Source organism: Gopherus evgoodei, chromosome 19 (genome assembly GCF_007399415.2).
Source record: "Gopherus evgoodei ecotype Sinaloan lineage chromosome 19, rGopEvg1_v1.p, whole genome shotgun sequence".
NCBI classification, from domain to species: domain Eukaryota; kingdom Metazoa; phylum Chordata; order Testudines; family Testudinidae; genus Gopherus; species Gopherus evgoodei.
Window position 1 is genome coordinate 3,478,957 of NC_044340.1, and position 15,107 is coordinate 3,494,063.

The 15,107-nt window shown below is 42.4% G+C and overlaps 1 protein-coding gene across 7 annotated transcripts in view; it reads right to left on the reverse strand.

Moving 5' to 3' along the window:
* Positions 1 to 15,107, reverse strand: part of LOC115637298 (homeobox protein PKNOX2-like) — a 504,816-nt gene that overhangs the window by 12,817 nt on the left and 476,892 nt on the right. For all 7 annotated transcript variants that reach the window (XM_030538438.1, XM_030538443.1, XM_030538437.1 and 4 more), the window contains one exon: positions 3,407 to 3,595. In XM_030538438.1, coding sequence (XP_030394298.1) covers positions 3,407 to 3,595 — 189 coding nt within the window. The remainder of the gene's footprint in view (positions 1 to 3,406; positions 3,596 to 15,107) is intronic.

The window sequence follows — 15,107 nt, forward strand, 5'->3', positions numbered from 1 at the left end:
AGTTTTGAGAATGCTTGGTGGAGATTTTGTAGGTGTTGGTCTCTGTCTGAGGGGTTAGAGCAGATGTGGTTGTACCTCAGTGCTTGGCTGTAGACAATGGATCATGTCGTGTGCCTGAGATGGAAGCTGGAGGCAGGAAGGTAGGCATAGCGGTTGGTAGGTTTTTGGTATAGGGTGGTAATGTGACCATCACTTATTTGCACCATGGATCTAGGAAGTGGACCTCCCATGTAGATTGGTCCAGGCTGAGATTGATGGTGGGGTGGAAGCTGTTGAAATCATGGTGGAATTTTTCCAGAGCCTCCTTCCCATGGGTCCAGATGATGAAGATGTCATCAATGTAGCGTAGGTAGAGAAGGAGCACGAGTGGACGAGAGCTGAGGAAGCGTTGATCCAGGTCGGCCATAAAAATGTTAGCACATTGTGGGGCCATGCAGGTGCCCATAGCGGTGCCACTGATCTGGAGGTATATATTGTCATCAAATTTGAAATAGTTGTGTGTGAGGATAAAGGCGCAGAGCTCAGCAACCAGTTGTGCTGTGGCATCATCAGGGAACCTGTTCCTAACAGCTTGTATTCCATCTGTGTGTGAGATAGTTGTGTTTTTAAAAAAGCTAATGCAGTTTTAGGATGCATTGGGCGAGGTATTTCCAGCAAAGATAAGGAGGTGTTAGTACTGTTATACAAGGCACTGATGAGACCTCATCTGGAATACTGTGTGCAGTTCTAGTCTCCCATGTTTAAGAAGGATGATTTCAAACTGGAACAGGTACAGAGAACGGCTACTAGGATGATCCGAGGAATGGAAAACCTATCTTATGAAAGGAGACTGAAAGAACTTGGCTTGTTTAGTCTAACCAAAAGAAGGTTGAAGGGGGATATGATTGCTCTTTATAAATATATCAGAGAGATAAATATTAGGGAAGGAGAGAAATTATTTAAGCTTAGTACCAATGTGGACACAAGAACAAACAGATATAAACTGGACACTAGGAAGTTTAGACTCGAAATTAGATGAAGGTTTCTAATCATTAGAGGAGTGAAGTTCTGGAACAGCCTTCCAAGGGGAGTAGTGGGGGCAAAAGACATATCTGGCTTCAAGACTAAGCTTGATAATTTTATGGAGGAGATGGTATGATGGGATAGCCTAATTTTGGCTATTAATTTGGCAATTAATCTTTGATTATCAGCAGGTAAGTATGCCCAGTGGTCTGTGATGGGATGTTAAATGGGCTGAGATCTGAGTTACTACAGAGAATTCTTTCCTAGGTGCTGGCTGGTGAGTCTTGCCCACATGCTCAGGGTTTAACTGATCACCATATTTGGGGTCGGGAAGGAATTTTCCTCCAGGGCAGATTGGCAGAGGCCCTGGAGGTTTTTCACCTTCCTTTGCGGCATGGGGCATGAGTCACTTGCTGGAAGAGTCTCTGCAGTTTGAGGTCTTCAACTCACAATTTGAGGACTTCAATAACTCAGACATAGGTTAGGGGTTTGTTACAGGAGTGGGTGACTGAGATTCTGTGGCCTGCATTGTGAAGGGGGTCAGACTAGATGATCATAATGGTCCATTCTGACCTTAAAGTCTATGAGTCTATGAGCCTATGCTGGCATAGCCCCCTAGCCGAGACGCAATGAATGCCGACAGAAGGGGGCTGTTGGTGTAGTAACATCACTTCCCCAAGCAATGCTAGCTATGTTGACAGAAGCTCTCTTCTGTTAGTATAGCTGCATCTATGCTGGGGGGGTTTGTCAGCATAGCTATGTTGCTACTGGGTGTAGTTTTCTCACACCCTGACTGACATAGCTATGCCAGTATAAGTTTTAAGTGTAGACCAGACCTGAGGGAAAAATTGCTTAACTTTCCAGCAATTTCCTTAATTTCCTGAATTTCTCCCTGATGGTGTAATGGACCTACTGATCCTCTTGCAGGCATCTTGCTTCTGATGTAATTTCTTGTTATTTTTAAATACCTTGAATTATTTACGGTTCAAATTCTATTTTAACCCCTTAATTTTCTTCTTACATGTTGCCTGATGTAGTTGATCTTCCATTTCCTGGGCTTCACTAGGGTTGGATTTCCATTTATCACTTGACTTCCTGCTTCCCTTCTTGGGGAAGCTGCTCATCCAGCGCCTACATAGAAATTTCAAGCAAAGAGCCCTAAAAAAAGCCTTAGGATGCACTGAGACAATAAGCTAGTGGTCAGCAGGCAGGATGGAATAGTATAGAAACAATGCACTCCACCGCCTGTCCCAGCAGCTTTCTGTGATGCCTCTGAAGGAAGAGGTAAATGACGGTACTAGTGAGATTTGTGAAAGGAAGTTCACTGCATTACTATTCTGTCAAAGGCACAACATCTGCTGGATTTCTAGAAGATTTTCTAGAAAAAATCCAGCAAAGCAATTCAAATGGACAAACTCTGACATGAGGTTGCTTAAGAAAATGTTACTAGGGATTAGGCTTCATGAAATTTTTGTGCCAGGATTTTGTTGCTATAAAATCTTGTACCTTTTCTATGGTAATTGACAAATTCAACAGTTTGTATCTCCATAAACTTTAAAATGTAACCCAAAATCTGGTTTTTAATTTACATTTTTTTCAAAGTGAGGATAAGGATTTGTCTATATGCAGTTAGTGTGCAGGGTTTCAAACACCAGTACATCAGAGCGCACAGAGAGTTAGTGTGCAGCATGCTAGAACCCTTCAGCTTGCTGTGCACTAATTCATCATATAGAGAAGCACTAAGAATCTCCCATGCTTCTTATTAGTTTGTGTCCCCTCTGTAACTATCACTGCATACTGACATACAGCCATATGCAATATTTTATCTGACATCTCAGTTTCATCATCCATAAACTTTCATGGTTAAAACTCTACCAGTCAGCGGCAGTCACCCACTAGAGTCACTTTTCTATGAAAGAGTGCTCTGCTGCAGGATGGCATTCAGAGCAATCCAATGAAAAACACTCAATCACTGCATCATTTCCTCCTGTGGCGTTGTGCTTATTAATTATGGGTCATTTGCTTTCAAACACATATATTCACATACACACACACACAGATTAAGACTTACATTTTCTATAGTGCCCCAAATTTTCAGGTGCTTCCATTTTTAGAGCCCACCTGGAAACACTTGTTGATTGATTTCCAGAGCTGCTGAGCAAGTACAATGGGAAGCCAATGGGAGCTGCAGATACTGAGTGCCTCTGAAAATCAGACCCAAAATGTCTTAAATCTCCAGGATTCCTCTGCCTTGCTCACACAGCCCGTTAGGAAAATGTGCCTCCTGGCAACTGGATCAAAATGAGGAGGAACTTTATAAAATGGAGTGAAACTGTTTGTAGAAAAATAAGGCCCAAGGGGAGATTTTAAGAAAGCATGTGTGGTGGACATTTTCAGCCATTACCTGTGGGTGTAGGTTTATGGAGGGCTGGTTTGGGGAGTAGGGCCCCCCAAGATCATTCCTGAGTAGGTTATCGCTGTGCATCTTTGTTTTGAGGCAGGTGATATAACGGTTACAAAAATCCTTGCACAATTCATTCACCTTCTCCAGCTCCAGCAGATGAATTCTCAAGACCTGAATTGCTTTCACCATCTGAGAAGGATAAACAAAGAGAGGAGGTCAATGCGTATCCACTGGCTTTCTAGTAACTACTAGAATCATTGGGCAACCTCAGGAACTGCTAAGGATGAGTATCTGCAAGATTACCTCGGAATTGCTAATGAAGACAATCTGATTAAATAAACTAGTGTACAATTTGCCACATAATCCTTTTCAGGCCTGCAGTTCAGATCTGTTGGTGCTAGTGCAGAAAAGCAGCCTTTTCAAACAGTGCAGCTTTTTCACTAGTGGTAAAAGAAAATAAATATTTTTGTTGCCATGGAATTCACCAATCTCCACTATTTGGAGATGCAGAAACTCACTGTAATTACCATCCCAACTAAAATAAATGCCCAAAGAAAATTTGGAGACTAAGCATTGGATATAAAAATGTGTTTGATTATTCTCTACTGGCCACTCTCTCTAACAAGATTTCAGAGCAGCAATGTGGCTGTGAGCTTTCCCTAGAGCAAAGCTGGGGCCTCATTAAAATGTATCCCATAAATGTTAAAAAATGTACACATAAAACATTCCTCTCATGGAACTGAAACTTTAAGTTTTACAGCTTCAGTTTGAAATCTTGCATAATATATAAATTCCAGCTATTCGCTGTGGGGTGATAAAGCCAGTTTTATATAACAAAAAGTCTTTACATGTCAAAGGATTTTTTTAATTTGCAAATTGTAGTGATCATCTTTACAAACTGTTAGTCATAGACTGCTCCTGGGTTGAATGGCTACGCACATTTCAATAGCCTTGCCATCAATTGCCCTGATGAGGCTGCAGGGGCAATAGTAGGAGGAAGGCCTTTGGAACTCTGCTGCTATAATGAGGCCTTGCTCGCTACTAGCTCAGGCCTTGGCTACACTCACACTTTACAGCGCTGCAACTGGGGTGTGAAAAAACACCCCCCTGAGCGCTGCAAGATACAGCGCTGTAAAGCGTCAGTGTAATCAGGGCAGCAGTGCTGGGAGCACGGCTCCCAGCGCTGCACGCTACACCCGTAAGGGATGTGGTTTACATGCAGCACTGGGAGAGCTCTCTCCCAGCGCTGCCGCTCTGACTACACTCACACTTCAAAGCGCTGCCGCGGCAGCGCTTTGAAATTCCAAATGTAGCCATACCCATAAAAGTGGCATTAAAAAGGGGTAGGAGAGGACCTCAGAAGATAGCCACATTTCTCTGTCCTAATGCACTGTGAAGGCTTTCTCCGCTGAGTCACAAAGCCAGCAGGGAGACAGAATAATGGGTGCCGATGAGGTACAATTTACAAATAGAACAAGAAGAGATTAATCAGAAGCATGGTTAGCCAGGGCAAACAGGGGACAAACTCCTTTTAGTCCCCATCTACTCCAGGGAATTTTGAGAGGAAGAGGTTGAAAGCCCTTTGCCTTTCAGCTCCTGCTTCAGCCCCCATAATACTGGTTCACGACGATATGCTACTGAACCCTTGCACTCCCATGCTCCACATCCTACTTTTTTTCTCTTGCAGAAATGGGAATAACGTACAAGGTCAAACAAAACAAAAATAAACAAAAAACTCTGACCAGCACACAAATTGGGAAATTAAGTTCTTCAGAGCTATTCAGTAAATGGACACGAGAAAAGTGTAGCTCCGAAGAAGGACAGAGATCCCTCAGACTGGTGTATCCATCCAACAATCACATTTATGAAAGTCAGTATTCAAGGGCAAAGGCAAGAAGACCTGACACACTCATATATATAAAATATAAATCTCTCAATTATCTCAGCTCATTTGCTTAGGGTCTCTCATTTTATGTTCCTGCTTCACTGCGTAGTATATCTGTCCAGAAAAAGAGTTACAGTCCAATGGAATACGTGCGCGGGGTTGTAAAAAATACAGATGCTGAATTAATTGACTGTGTGGCACTCAGCAACTGATTGAGTTGATAATGGCAAGATCTGACCTTTTTCTAATTTCTAATTATATGCATCTCAGCTGGGAGGAATACATGATTCTTATTCTAATGATGGCTAATGTTGCTGGCCTTTTCATCTCCTTTTTGCCATCAGCGGTGGTGGACAATTTGTAGGGAATTAGTGGTGTGAAGAAATCCTCCAGACAACACAAACAAACTCCAGCAGAAGATTTGTTTGCCCTCGCTTGTTCCAGACACAATGATTGCCTAGCAAATCCCACTCAGGAGCGTAGTGTGAAGTGGAGAGAAAAAACAGAGGAGTGAGAGGCAGAAATGCTGCACCCCACACAAAAGGCGCTGTATCTGCCAAGGAATCTGGAACAGCTCCAGATTATACATGAGTGAGAAGAAAATTTCATTTCTGTCACTCAGTTGCAAATTCATTAGAGCCACTTCCTTCACTTTCCCTGTATAAACAAGGGCATTGTCACAGGTCCCCCACTGCTGATTATGCTGGGGAGACACAAATGTGTTTTGCTGTGGCCAAACCCTGTGAACATCAGACCCCTAGGTCTCATTAAAGAATGAGCAACACGAAGAATAAGGCAGAGGCCTATATGGATAATAAAAGTGGCTATACTAGACCCCCATCATGACATTGTCTCTATTTATCTTCATCCAGAATCTTTCAACTAGTCTGCTTCTGACCTCCTTCTATACTGCAGAACAAATGTATATATTCTTAATTCATAATGCAACATCTCCTCCATCCGGACCCTGCCACCGCCTGTCCTTCCTGAACAAGCTATACCCTTCTATACCAAAATTCCAGTCAAGCAGGATTGGTGCTGCTTTGAGCAAGGGGTTGGACTAGATGACCTCCTGAGGTCCCTTCCAACCCTGATATTCTAGGATTCTATGATTCTATGATTTATCCCACCAAGGCTCTGTGATGCCGGTTAAGTCATAATTTAGCTTATGGACTCATAGGTCCAGTTCGTCCTGTTTATTCTCCACACTTCTTGCATTTCAAAGAATCATAGAATATCAGGAGGAGGCGGATGAGGTCTTTCTTTCTTTCTTTCTTTCTTTCTTTCTTTCTTTCTTTCTTTCTTTCTTTCTTTCTTTCTTTCTTTCTTTCTTTCTTTCTTTCGTGTGAACCTATCTATTGATTGATCGATCGATAGATAGATAGATATCACTAGACCTGGTCGTAATGGGGGACTTTAGCTATCCATACATCTGTTGGAAAAGTAATATGGCAAAACATGAAATGTCCAATAAATTCACCTTAATAAGCTATCTTGATTCACTCATATCCTGAGATCAACACAGCCACTTCACCACTAGCAAACCATAAGTTCATGGACTGTATTGGGGACAACCTTATGTTTCGGAAAGTGCAGGAAGTAACCAGAGAGTCAGACCGTTTAGACTTGATTCTGACTAATGGGGAAGGATTGATTTTGAATCTGAAAGTTGACGGCAATTTGGGTGAAAATCATCATGAAATCATGAATTTCATGATTCTCACGAAAGGAAGGAGTGAGAGCAGGAGAATAATGATGATGCACTTAAAATAACAGACTTTAACAAACTCGGAGAATTCATAGGTAAGGTTCCACAGGAAGAAAATCTAAAGGAAAAAGGTCAGGAGAGCGGGCAGTTACTGAAAGAGACAATATTAGAGGCATAACAGCAAATAGTCACAATGAGAAGGAAAGATAGCAAGATCAGTAAGAGGCCAATATGGCTCTATTGGGGGCTCTTTAATGACCTGAAAATCAGAAAAGAATCCTATGAAAAGTGGAAACATGGACAAGCAGCTAAGGATGTGTACAAAAGAATAGCACAAGCAGGTAGAGACAAAATCAGAAAGGCTACAGCACAAAATGAGTTACACCTAGCAAAGGACATAAAAGGCAATAAGAAGAGGGTCTACATTAAAAGCAAAAGAAAGAAACTGTAGGTCCTCAATTTAGCTGAGAAGGAGAGCTAATAACTGATGATATCAAAATGTCTGAGATGTCTGTAGTCAGTCACAAGGAGCTGTCACATACACACTGTTCTCTCATCCAAAAGGGGAAACAGAGAAGGGAGTGAGTGTGGTGAGCAGGATCCCCAGGTGAGTGATCATCAGTGTTCTCGACACCCTGTTCCATATCTGAGGACAAAGGAAGCCTACAAAGAGGCTCCATATTTTTTAAATAGGCAGTTTTATGTACAGGCCTGGAGAGGAGACAGGAGGAGTAGGAGTGAGCAAGGTGGTGGGGTTTAGGAATATTTGATGTTCCCTAAGCAGTGATAATTTCTTCTAGGGAAAATCCAAGCACAACTCTTTCTTTGGTTCTTCTGCACTGGCATTCGGGCCATTATGATAGGAATCCCTGGAATAAGTGCTCTCACTGAGGGGAGGACATAGCCCTAAGTACACAGAATCCACAAGGAACCTCTTTATGCTTCAAAACGACAAGGAAACACACTATACCAGAGGTTCTCAAACTGTGGTCCGTGGATTACTCCATTCAGGTGATCCACAGATAGTTCCCTTTAAGGTGCATGCCTGAGCAGCCACACATGAGAGAATGAAGACCCACCCACCTAAGTAGTGGAGCCATGCAGGCGTGTCTCCACTAATTAGGTGCCTGGACCCTGGAGAAGATGCACATGTAAGGTGAGGTGGTGGCCTTGGGGGGAATAGGAGGGAGATGGGAGTAAGCTGCCAGCAAGAGATGGCCCCCTTTCCCAGCCCCAGCTTGGAGGCTGCTGCCGCAGGAGAGGGCACATCCATCACATTTGAAAGGTAAGACTACTGATATTAAAATGCGTTGTGTTCTTTTATTTGCAGAACAAAAAAAAATAATTATTACATTTTTTTATATAGTGCTTTTATCCAAAGCGCTTTATAATAGTTAGCTAATGGTACAAACATTTGGAAAGACCATTAAGTGGTCCACTGAGACCCTTGGCAATTTTCAAGTGGTCCATGAAGAAAAGAGTTTGAGAATCACTGCACTACACACAACACACTGATCTCCCACAGTTGCAATCAAAATTGCAATCAGGGGTGCCAGAATCTATGTAGAAGTGGTGGGGTCAAGGCCAAACTGCCCCCTCCCTCTCTGCACTTGGCTGCGAGCCAGCTGACCTTTCTTCTGGCACTACAGCAGCCCTGGTGCAATTGCAACCCTAACAAATATTGAGGGTTAATATGATGTTTCTCCATAACTTCCCCTCTGACATGTGAAGACATACAGGGAGCAGTGATGTTTGCACAGGGGGAAGGAGAGATGATTGGGAAGTGCCCTTCCAAACTCCAGCATAACTCCGTACCCTAGGAGGTACTCAGATATAAACAACAGCATTTTACAAATGAAGTAACCAAGAGGTGCACAACATCATTTTGAGAAGAGCTGGGACTAGAACTTACATCTTTGACGTGGAAAACCTCAGCCTCATTTACTCAAAAGAAAACTACCATACGTATATGCTTGACTACAATGGCTGTAACTACTAGTCTGGTAACTAATATATGCTGTATTCTAAGCCAGGACTTGATCTCAGCTGTCCTGGCTCTCTGTAATGCTGCTCTAAACACCAAAGCAATCCCCTCCCCTGAAGGTCAGGAATCCTGATTCTCAGTAGTCTTCTGTCTAGCAAATAGTTGAGCCATGCTGTGGAAAGAAATGTGTGTCATGTTCTCCCTTTAGTGGCTGCTCCATAGTGAAGATGACAAGATGCCGGGTTTAAACATTGCCTGGGTGGGTCTCTTATGGTTGCATGTGGCAAACTGTGGCTTCAATATCTTAGGAAAAAATTATGAAAGGCAGATATCTTTACTAGACATAGTGACGATCTTTAATGAGGGCTTACATTGTTATTGGTGGTGGTGTTGTCGTAGTGCCTAGGAGCCCCACTCATAGACCATGATCCATTGTGCTAGGTGCTGTACATTACTATTGCTATTTCATAGATATATTATGATAGCACTCAAGAGCCCCAGCCGTGGCGCAGAACCACATTATGCTAGGAACTTTACAAACACAGAACAAAAGATGATCTCTGGCCCACACAGCTTACATCCTGTCATGTTGATTTAGTCCCATTGTCAGTTATGAGAAATGGTGGCCATTTTGAGAAAGGGAACATTGAGACTATAGTGGGAAAGATGGCAGAGGGAATCATTAATAACTCATCTTTACAATCTAATTTCTTCAGGTGTACATTTGAAGGGGGCTGTCAGTGAATTTTAACTATATGGCAAATATGATGGATAAAAACCCGGTTATTAGTTAGTTACGGGTTACAAAAAAATAAAAGTCAGATACTGGAAATTTCCTAAATATCCCATTTTAAAACTAATCTAACTCATTAGCTAAGAAAAAAGTAGCTGAAAATCCCTATAAAATTTGATCTTTGCTCACATATTTTGTGCTGCAAGTTTGGAAAGATATATTGTATTCTCCACACAAATCAAATCCCTACTTCAACTGAAAAATGGAACTCAACCTTCAAATATCATCTTCATGTGCTGCTTTTGTGTGTGTTTGTGTGTATCTGTGAGAACCACAAAAATTCCTCTTGCTATTTCATAGATATATTATGATAGCACTCAAGAGCCCCAGCCGTGGCGCAGAACCACATTATGCTAGGAACTTTACAAACACAGAACAAAAGATGATCTCTGGCCCACACAGCTTACATCCTGTCATGTTGATTTAGTCCCATTGTCAGTTATGAGAAATGGTGGCCATTTTGAGAAAGGGAACATTGAGACTATAGTGGGAAAGATGGCAGAGGGACAAGCATCCATGAATACTCAGGTGACATGAAGGAATTAGATTAGACCAGAGGTCAGCAACCTTTCAGAAGCGGTGTGCCAAGTCTTCATTTATTCACTCTAATTTAAGGTTTCTCGTGCCAGTAATACATTTTAATGTTTTTAGAAGGTCTCTTTCTATAAGTCTATATTATATAACTAAACTATTGTTTTATGTAAAGAAAACAAGGTTTTCAAAATGTTTAAGAAGCTTCATTTAAAATTAAATTAAAATGCTGATCTTACGCTGCCAGCCTGTTCAGCTCACTGCCAGCCTGGGGTTTTGTTCACCTAGGCCAGCAGTGGGCTGAGTGGGGCCTGCGGCTGGGACGCCAGCTGGCAAGGGGCCGGCAGCCGGGACCCCAGACCTGGGGGGGTCAGGGGTCAGGGCAGAGGGTTGAGTGTTTGTGGGGGGGGTTCAAGGTAGAAGGCTGTGCATGTGGGGGTGGTTCAGGTGTCAGGACAGAGGGCTGGGGCTGTGGGGATGCAGGGCAGAAGGCTGGGTGTATGTGGAGGATTCAGGGGTCAGGGCAGTGGGGGTGTGGGAGTGTAGGCAGAAGGTTGTGGGGGGGGTTCAGGGTTCAGGGCAGAGGGCTGGGGTGTGGGGGTGGTGCAGAGCAGAAGGCTGGGTGTGTGGGGAGGTTCAAGGGTCAGGGCAGAGGGCTGGGGTGCTCGAACTTGTGGGGATGCTCCCAGCCCCCTGCCCTAAGCAGCTCATGGAAGGGGGCTGGAAGGATTATGCCCTGTTCCACTCCCTTCCCCAAGGCCCCATCCCTTCCTCTTCTCTGCCTCCTCTACGGAGCAGAGAGCACGCTGCCACTCTTTCCCCTCCCCCTCACAAGAGGCATCAGCTGATTAGTGCAGGGAAGGAGAGAAGGAAGGGCAGGAAAGCAGCACGCTGGGGGAAGAAGTGGGGGAGGGGGGAAGCTTGGCTGCCACAGGACCAAGCTTCTGCCTCCTGCCCTCACAGGGGAGAGCGGTGGGCGAGGGAGCTGAGTGAGGCTGGGGACCAGGAGCGCGGCAGGCAGCAGTGTGCCACTCAAAATCGGCTGGAATAGACTAAGATTAATTCTGCATAAATGGTGGGTTCCACGGTGAATTTCATGGTGTAGACGAAATATACAAGATCCTAATCATAATATAAGCACAATAGAAGCTTATTGTCTCCAAATGTAAACCAATAATTAAACACAAAAATAGCAAAGTCTCCATGTTTTGTGTGGCACATTAAGGTTAAATTCTGTGTATGGATTCTAATATTGTGATACTTCCCCCCAGTCTCCACAGCTCCCAGTACTATACAATCAGTACGGCAGCCCTTGTGTTATTTGTTGTTTCCTCATTTGCATATTGTATGATGCCTCCACATTTTCAGTTTTCAGTGCACCACATACTTTTGTATTAAAAATCCCAAATTGCAGAGGCGCATTTAGATGTCCTGGAGAGTGGGGGATGCGGTGAAGCTAGAGGTTCTAACACCTGGATAGGGAAAGACTGGAGTACTTCGCTCCCAGGAGGATACAGGAAGTTGATTTGGGCTTTGGCTCTCCGGATGGCACTGAGGCTTTTAGAACTGGGAAGCACAATGCAGGGGACGGCATAACTTGGGAAAAAATTGTGCTGTAATAATCAGTAACTGCACAGTGGACTTGCTCTCTGATTGGCTGAGACAGTTCCAGTATATGCTTGCTGCCCGCTGTGATACGGACTCACTCTTGAGTCTGGGTGGACTAGTCTCTCCTGTGCTTGTCATACTGTAAAGGTTTGACATCTACCTTCCATTCCTGGCACAACTGTTCAGGCTGGGGTTTGCTTAAGCAGTGGGCTGTCTAAATTATTACAGATAAAGCGAAGTAGCTCTTGCTGCTATGTCAGTAAAGAAACTATGTGTTCACTTTGGACTCCTCAGTCATCAATAGGCCTGAGATACCCCTTTTATGATGCAAAACAGCACAATGAAAAGCAAGCATGCATTTTGTGATGTTCTAATCAGTTGTGGGTTTTTTTTACAGAATTACTCAGATAAGTCCTGATCCTGAACCTTTACTCATGTGAGGAACCCACTGGGGTTATCAGGTAAGTAAATGCTGCTCAGTCCATAGTTAGTGGAGTACAAGGTGAAATTCCTTCAAATGAACCCAGTTCTGTTACCCCACTCTCACCAACCTGCTATCTGAGCACCTAGAACTTGTTCCATTAGGACATAATGGGGAAAAGGGAGCTGGTGCCACTCTACATCAAAGACACTTTTACCTGTTACAGAGGTACAGACAATTCAGAATCACAGGACCTCAAACACTTATAGATTAAAGTTCAAACTAGTAAAACTAAAGATGAGGTAACAGTGGACATTTGTTACAGACAACCAGCTATCACTAGGGGACAGGATGAACTACTCTGTAGACATCTGTCCATAATGTATCAGAATAAAAACTGTATTATCATGGGTGACTTCAACCTGGGGGACATTTGCTGGACATCTCATGCAGCCAGTAACAAAACATCCTTGAAGAGTTTCGGAAAATAATAGATAATCACTTCTTAACACAAAGTCCTGCACTCAACATGGAGTAACTCAATACTGGACCTCAATCTACTGGACAAGGAAGAGTTAATCACTGATCTAAACATTAGGGATTGCCTATGTATCAGTGGCTATGATCTGGTTACATTTACTTTGTGTAACAGAATATGGCACCATTCTTTCAAAGCTTAAAGCAGTTGTCAGCATAATTTACTGGAACACAACTTTAAGGTGAGAAGTGTTAACAAAAACTGGGGATTGTGCAAGGACATCTTAATGGATGACTAAAAAACTAAAAAAAGTTATGGAGAACATGAAGCCATCCAGGTTAAAAGAATATGAGGAAGCAGTGATAAAGCACAAAAATAATCAATATATAAAGAATGGGAAAAAGGGAAAGCAAATGGCAATGACTATAAGTAGATTAAAAATATAGATGACTGATAAAGGAATGTACAGGAATCAATGTACTATCAGTGGCTAATAGGATTAAAGATAAGAAGAAGACATTTTTAAAACATATTACAAACAAACAAAGGAGCTCTATGTCAGGTATAGGTTTATTGCCAGAAACAGATGGTAAAATTGTGAATAATGATGGATAAAAGGCAGAAATGTTCAACAGATAGTCCTTTTCTGTATTTGGAACAAAAGAGAGGTGGGGTATATCTATCCCGTATGATGTGGATGGAACAAAAAATATATCATCTGTAATGAAGCAGGATGTGAGGCAGCATCTGCTAAAATTAAACATTCTGAAATCAACAGGCCAAGATAACTTACACCCAGGAGTCTTAAAAGAACTAACTGAGGAGTTCTCTAAACTACAAACTGGGGAAATTCCAAAAGAGTGGAGCACTGCCAATGTAGCTCCAGTATTATAAAAGGGTAAAAGAGATGACCCAAGGAACAATATATCAGTTAGCCTTATATTGATCCCGAGTAAAATAATGGAATGGTTAATTTGGGACTTTACCAACATAGCTAAAACTATCATTACTGCCAATTGACACAGTTTCTGGAAGGTAGGTCTTGCTAAGGATTACAGATCTGGTTGATAAAGCCAACAGTGCTGATAGACTGTACTTGGACTTCTCTAAGGCATTTGACTTAGAACCACATGATATTTTGATCTAAAAAATTGCATTATATGGAACTAACAGGGAACAAAATAGATAGATTAAAAACTGGCTAACTTGCAGATCTCAGAATGTAGTTGTGAATGGGAATATACCAATGAGCAGAACTCTCGGTAGCTCGGTTCCCCAAGGATCCATTTGTGGTCCAACACTATTTAATATTTTGATCAATGAGCTAGATGATGATATTTTATCATGATCAACGGAGTTGGAGTCAGAGGAACCATGTCCTCTGGAAGGGATGTCATTGACAGGTTACCAGTGGAAAAGGGAGTGCAGGGAGTTAGGGTGGAAGCTACTTAGCCACATGAACAGAGTAGTGCACAGAGTTTAATAAAGTTCTACTTGTTCAACTTAACCTGTACTCTGCATCTCTCTTTTCAAATGAAACAGATACAAAACCTTTGCTGGTAAATTTGTAGATAACACAAAGACTGGTGGGTTAGTAAATAACGAGGAGGACAGGTTCTGTTACAGAGTGATCTGAATCTCTTGGTTAAGTATTCATAATCCAACAAAATGTATTTTAATATAGCCAAATGCAAAGTAACACATGTGGGAACCAAGAATGCTGGCTGTATGTACAGGTTGGAGACTCTGTGTTGGAAAACAATGACTGAGATAAGGACTTTAGGAGTCATCGTAGATAATCCCTCAGCATGCGCTCCCAGTGCAATGTCAAATATTGGAGCTAAATTGGCAGTCCTCCAGTCTGTTGGAGTTTCCCCAGTCTTCCAAGATTAAAGGTAAAAAAAGGCTCATGTGATCCTTGGATGTATAAAAATGGGAATATCAAGTTAAAGTAGGGCAGCGATCTTATTCCTGCACTGGTAAAATCACTACAGTAGAACCTCAGAGTTACGAACACCAGAGTTCGAACTGACCAGTCAACCACCCACCTCATTTGGAACCAGAAGTACACAATCAGACAACAGCAGAGACCAAAAAAAAAAAAAAAAGCAAATATAGCTCAGTACTGTGTTAAATGTAAACTACTAAATAAATAAAAGAAAAGTTTAAAGATAGGTTTGACAAGGTAAGGAAACTGTTTCTGTTCTTGTTTCATTTAAATTAAGATGGCTAAAAGCAGCATTTTTGTTCTGCATAGTAAAGTTTCAAAGCTGTAATAAGTCAATGTTCAGCT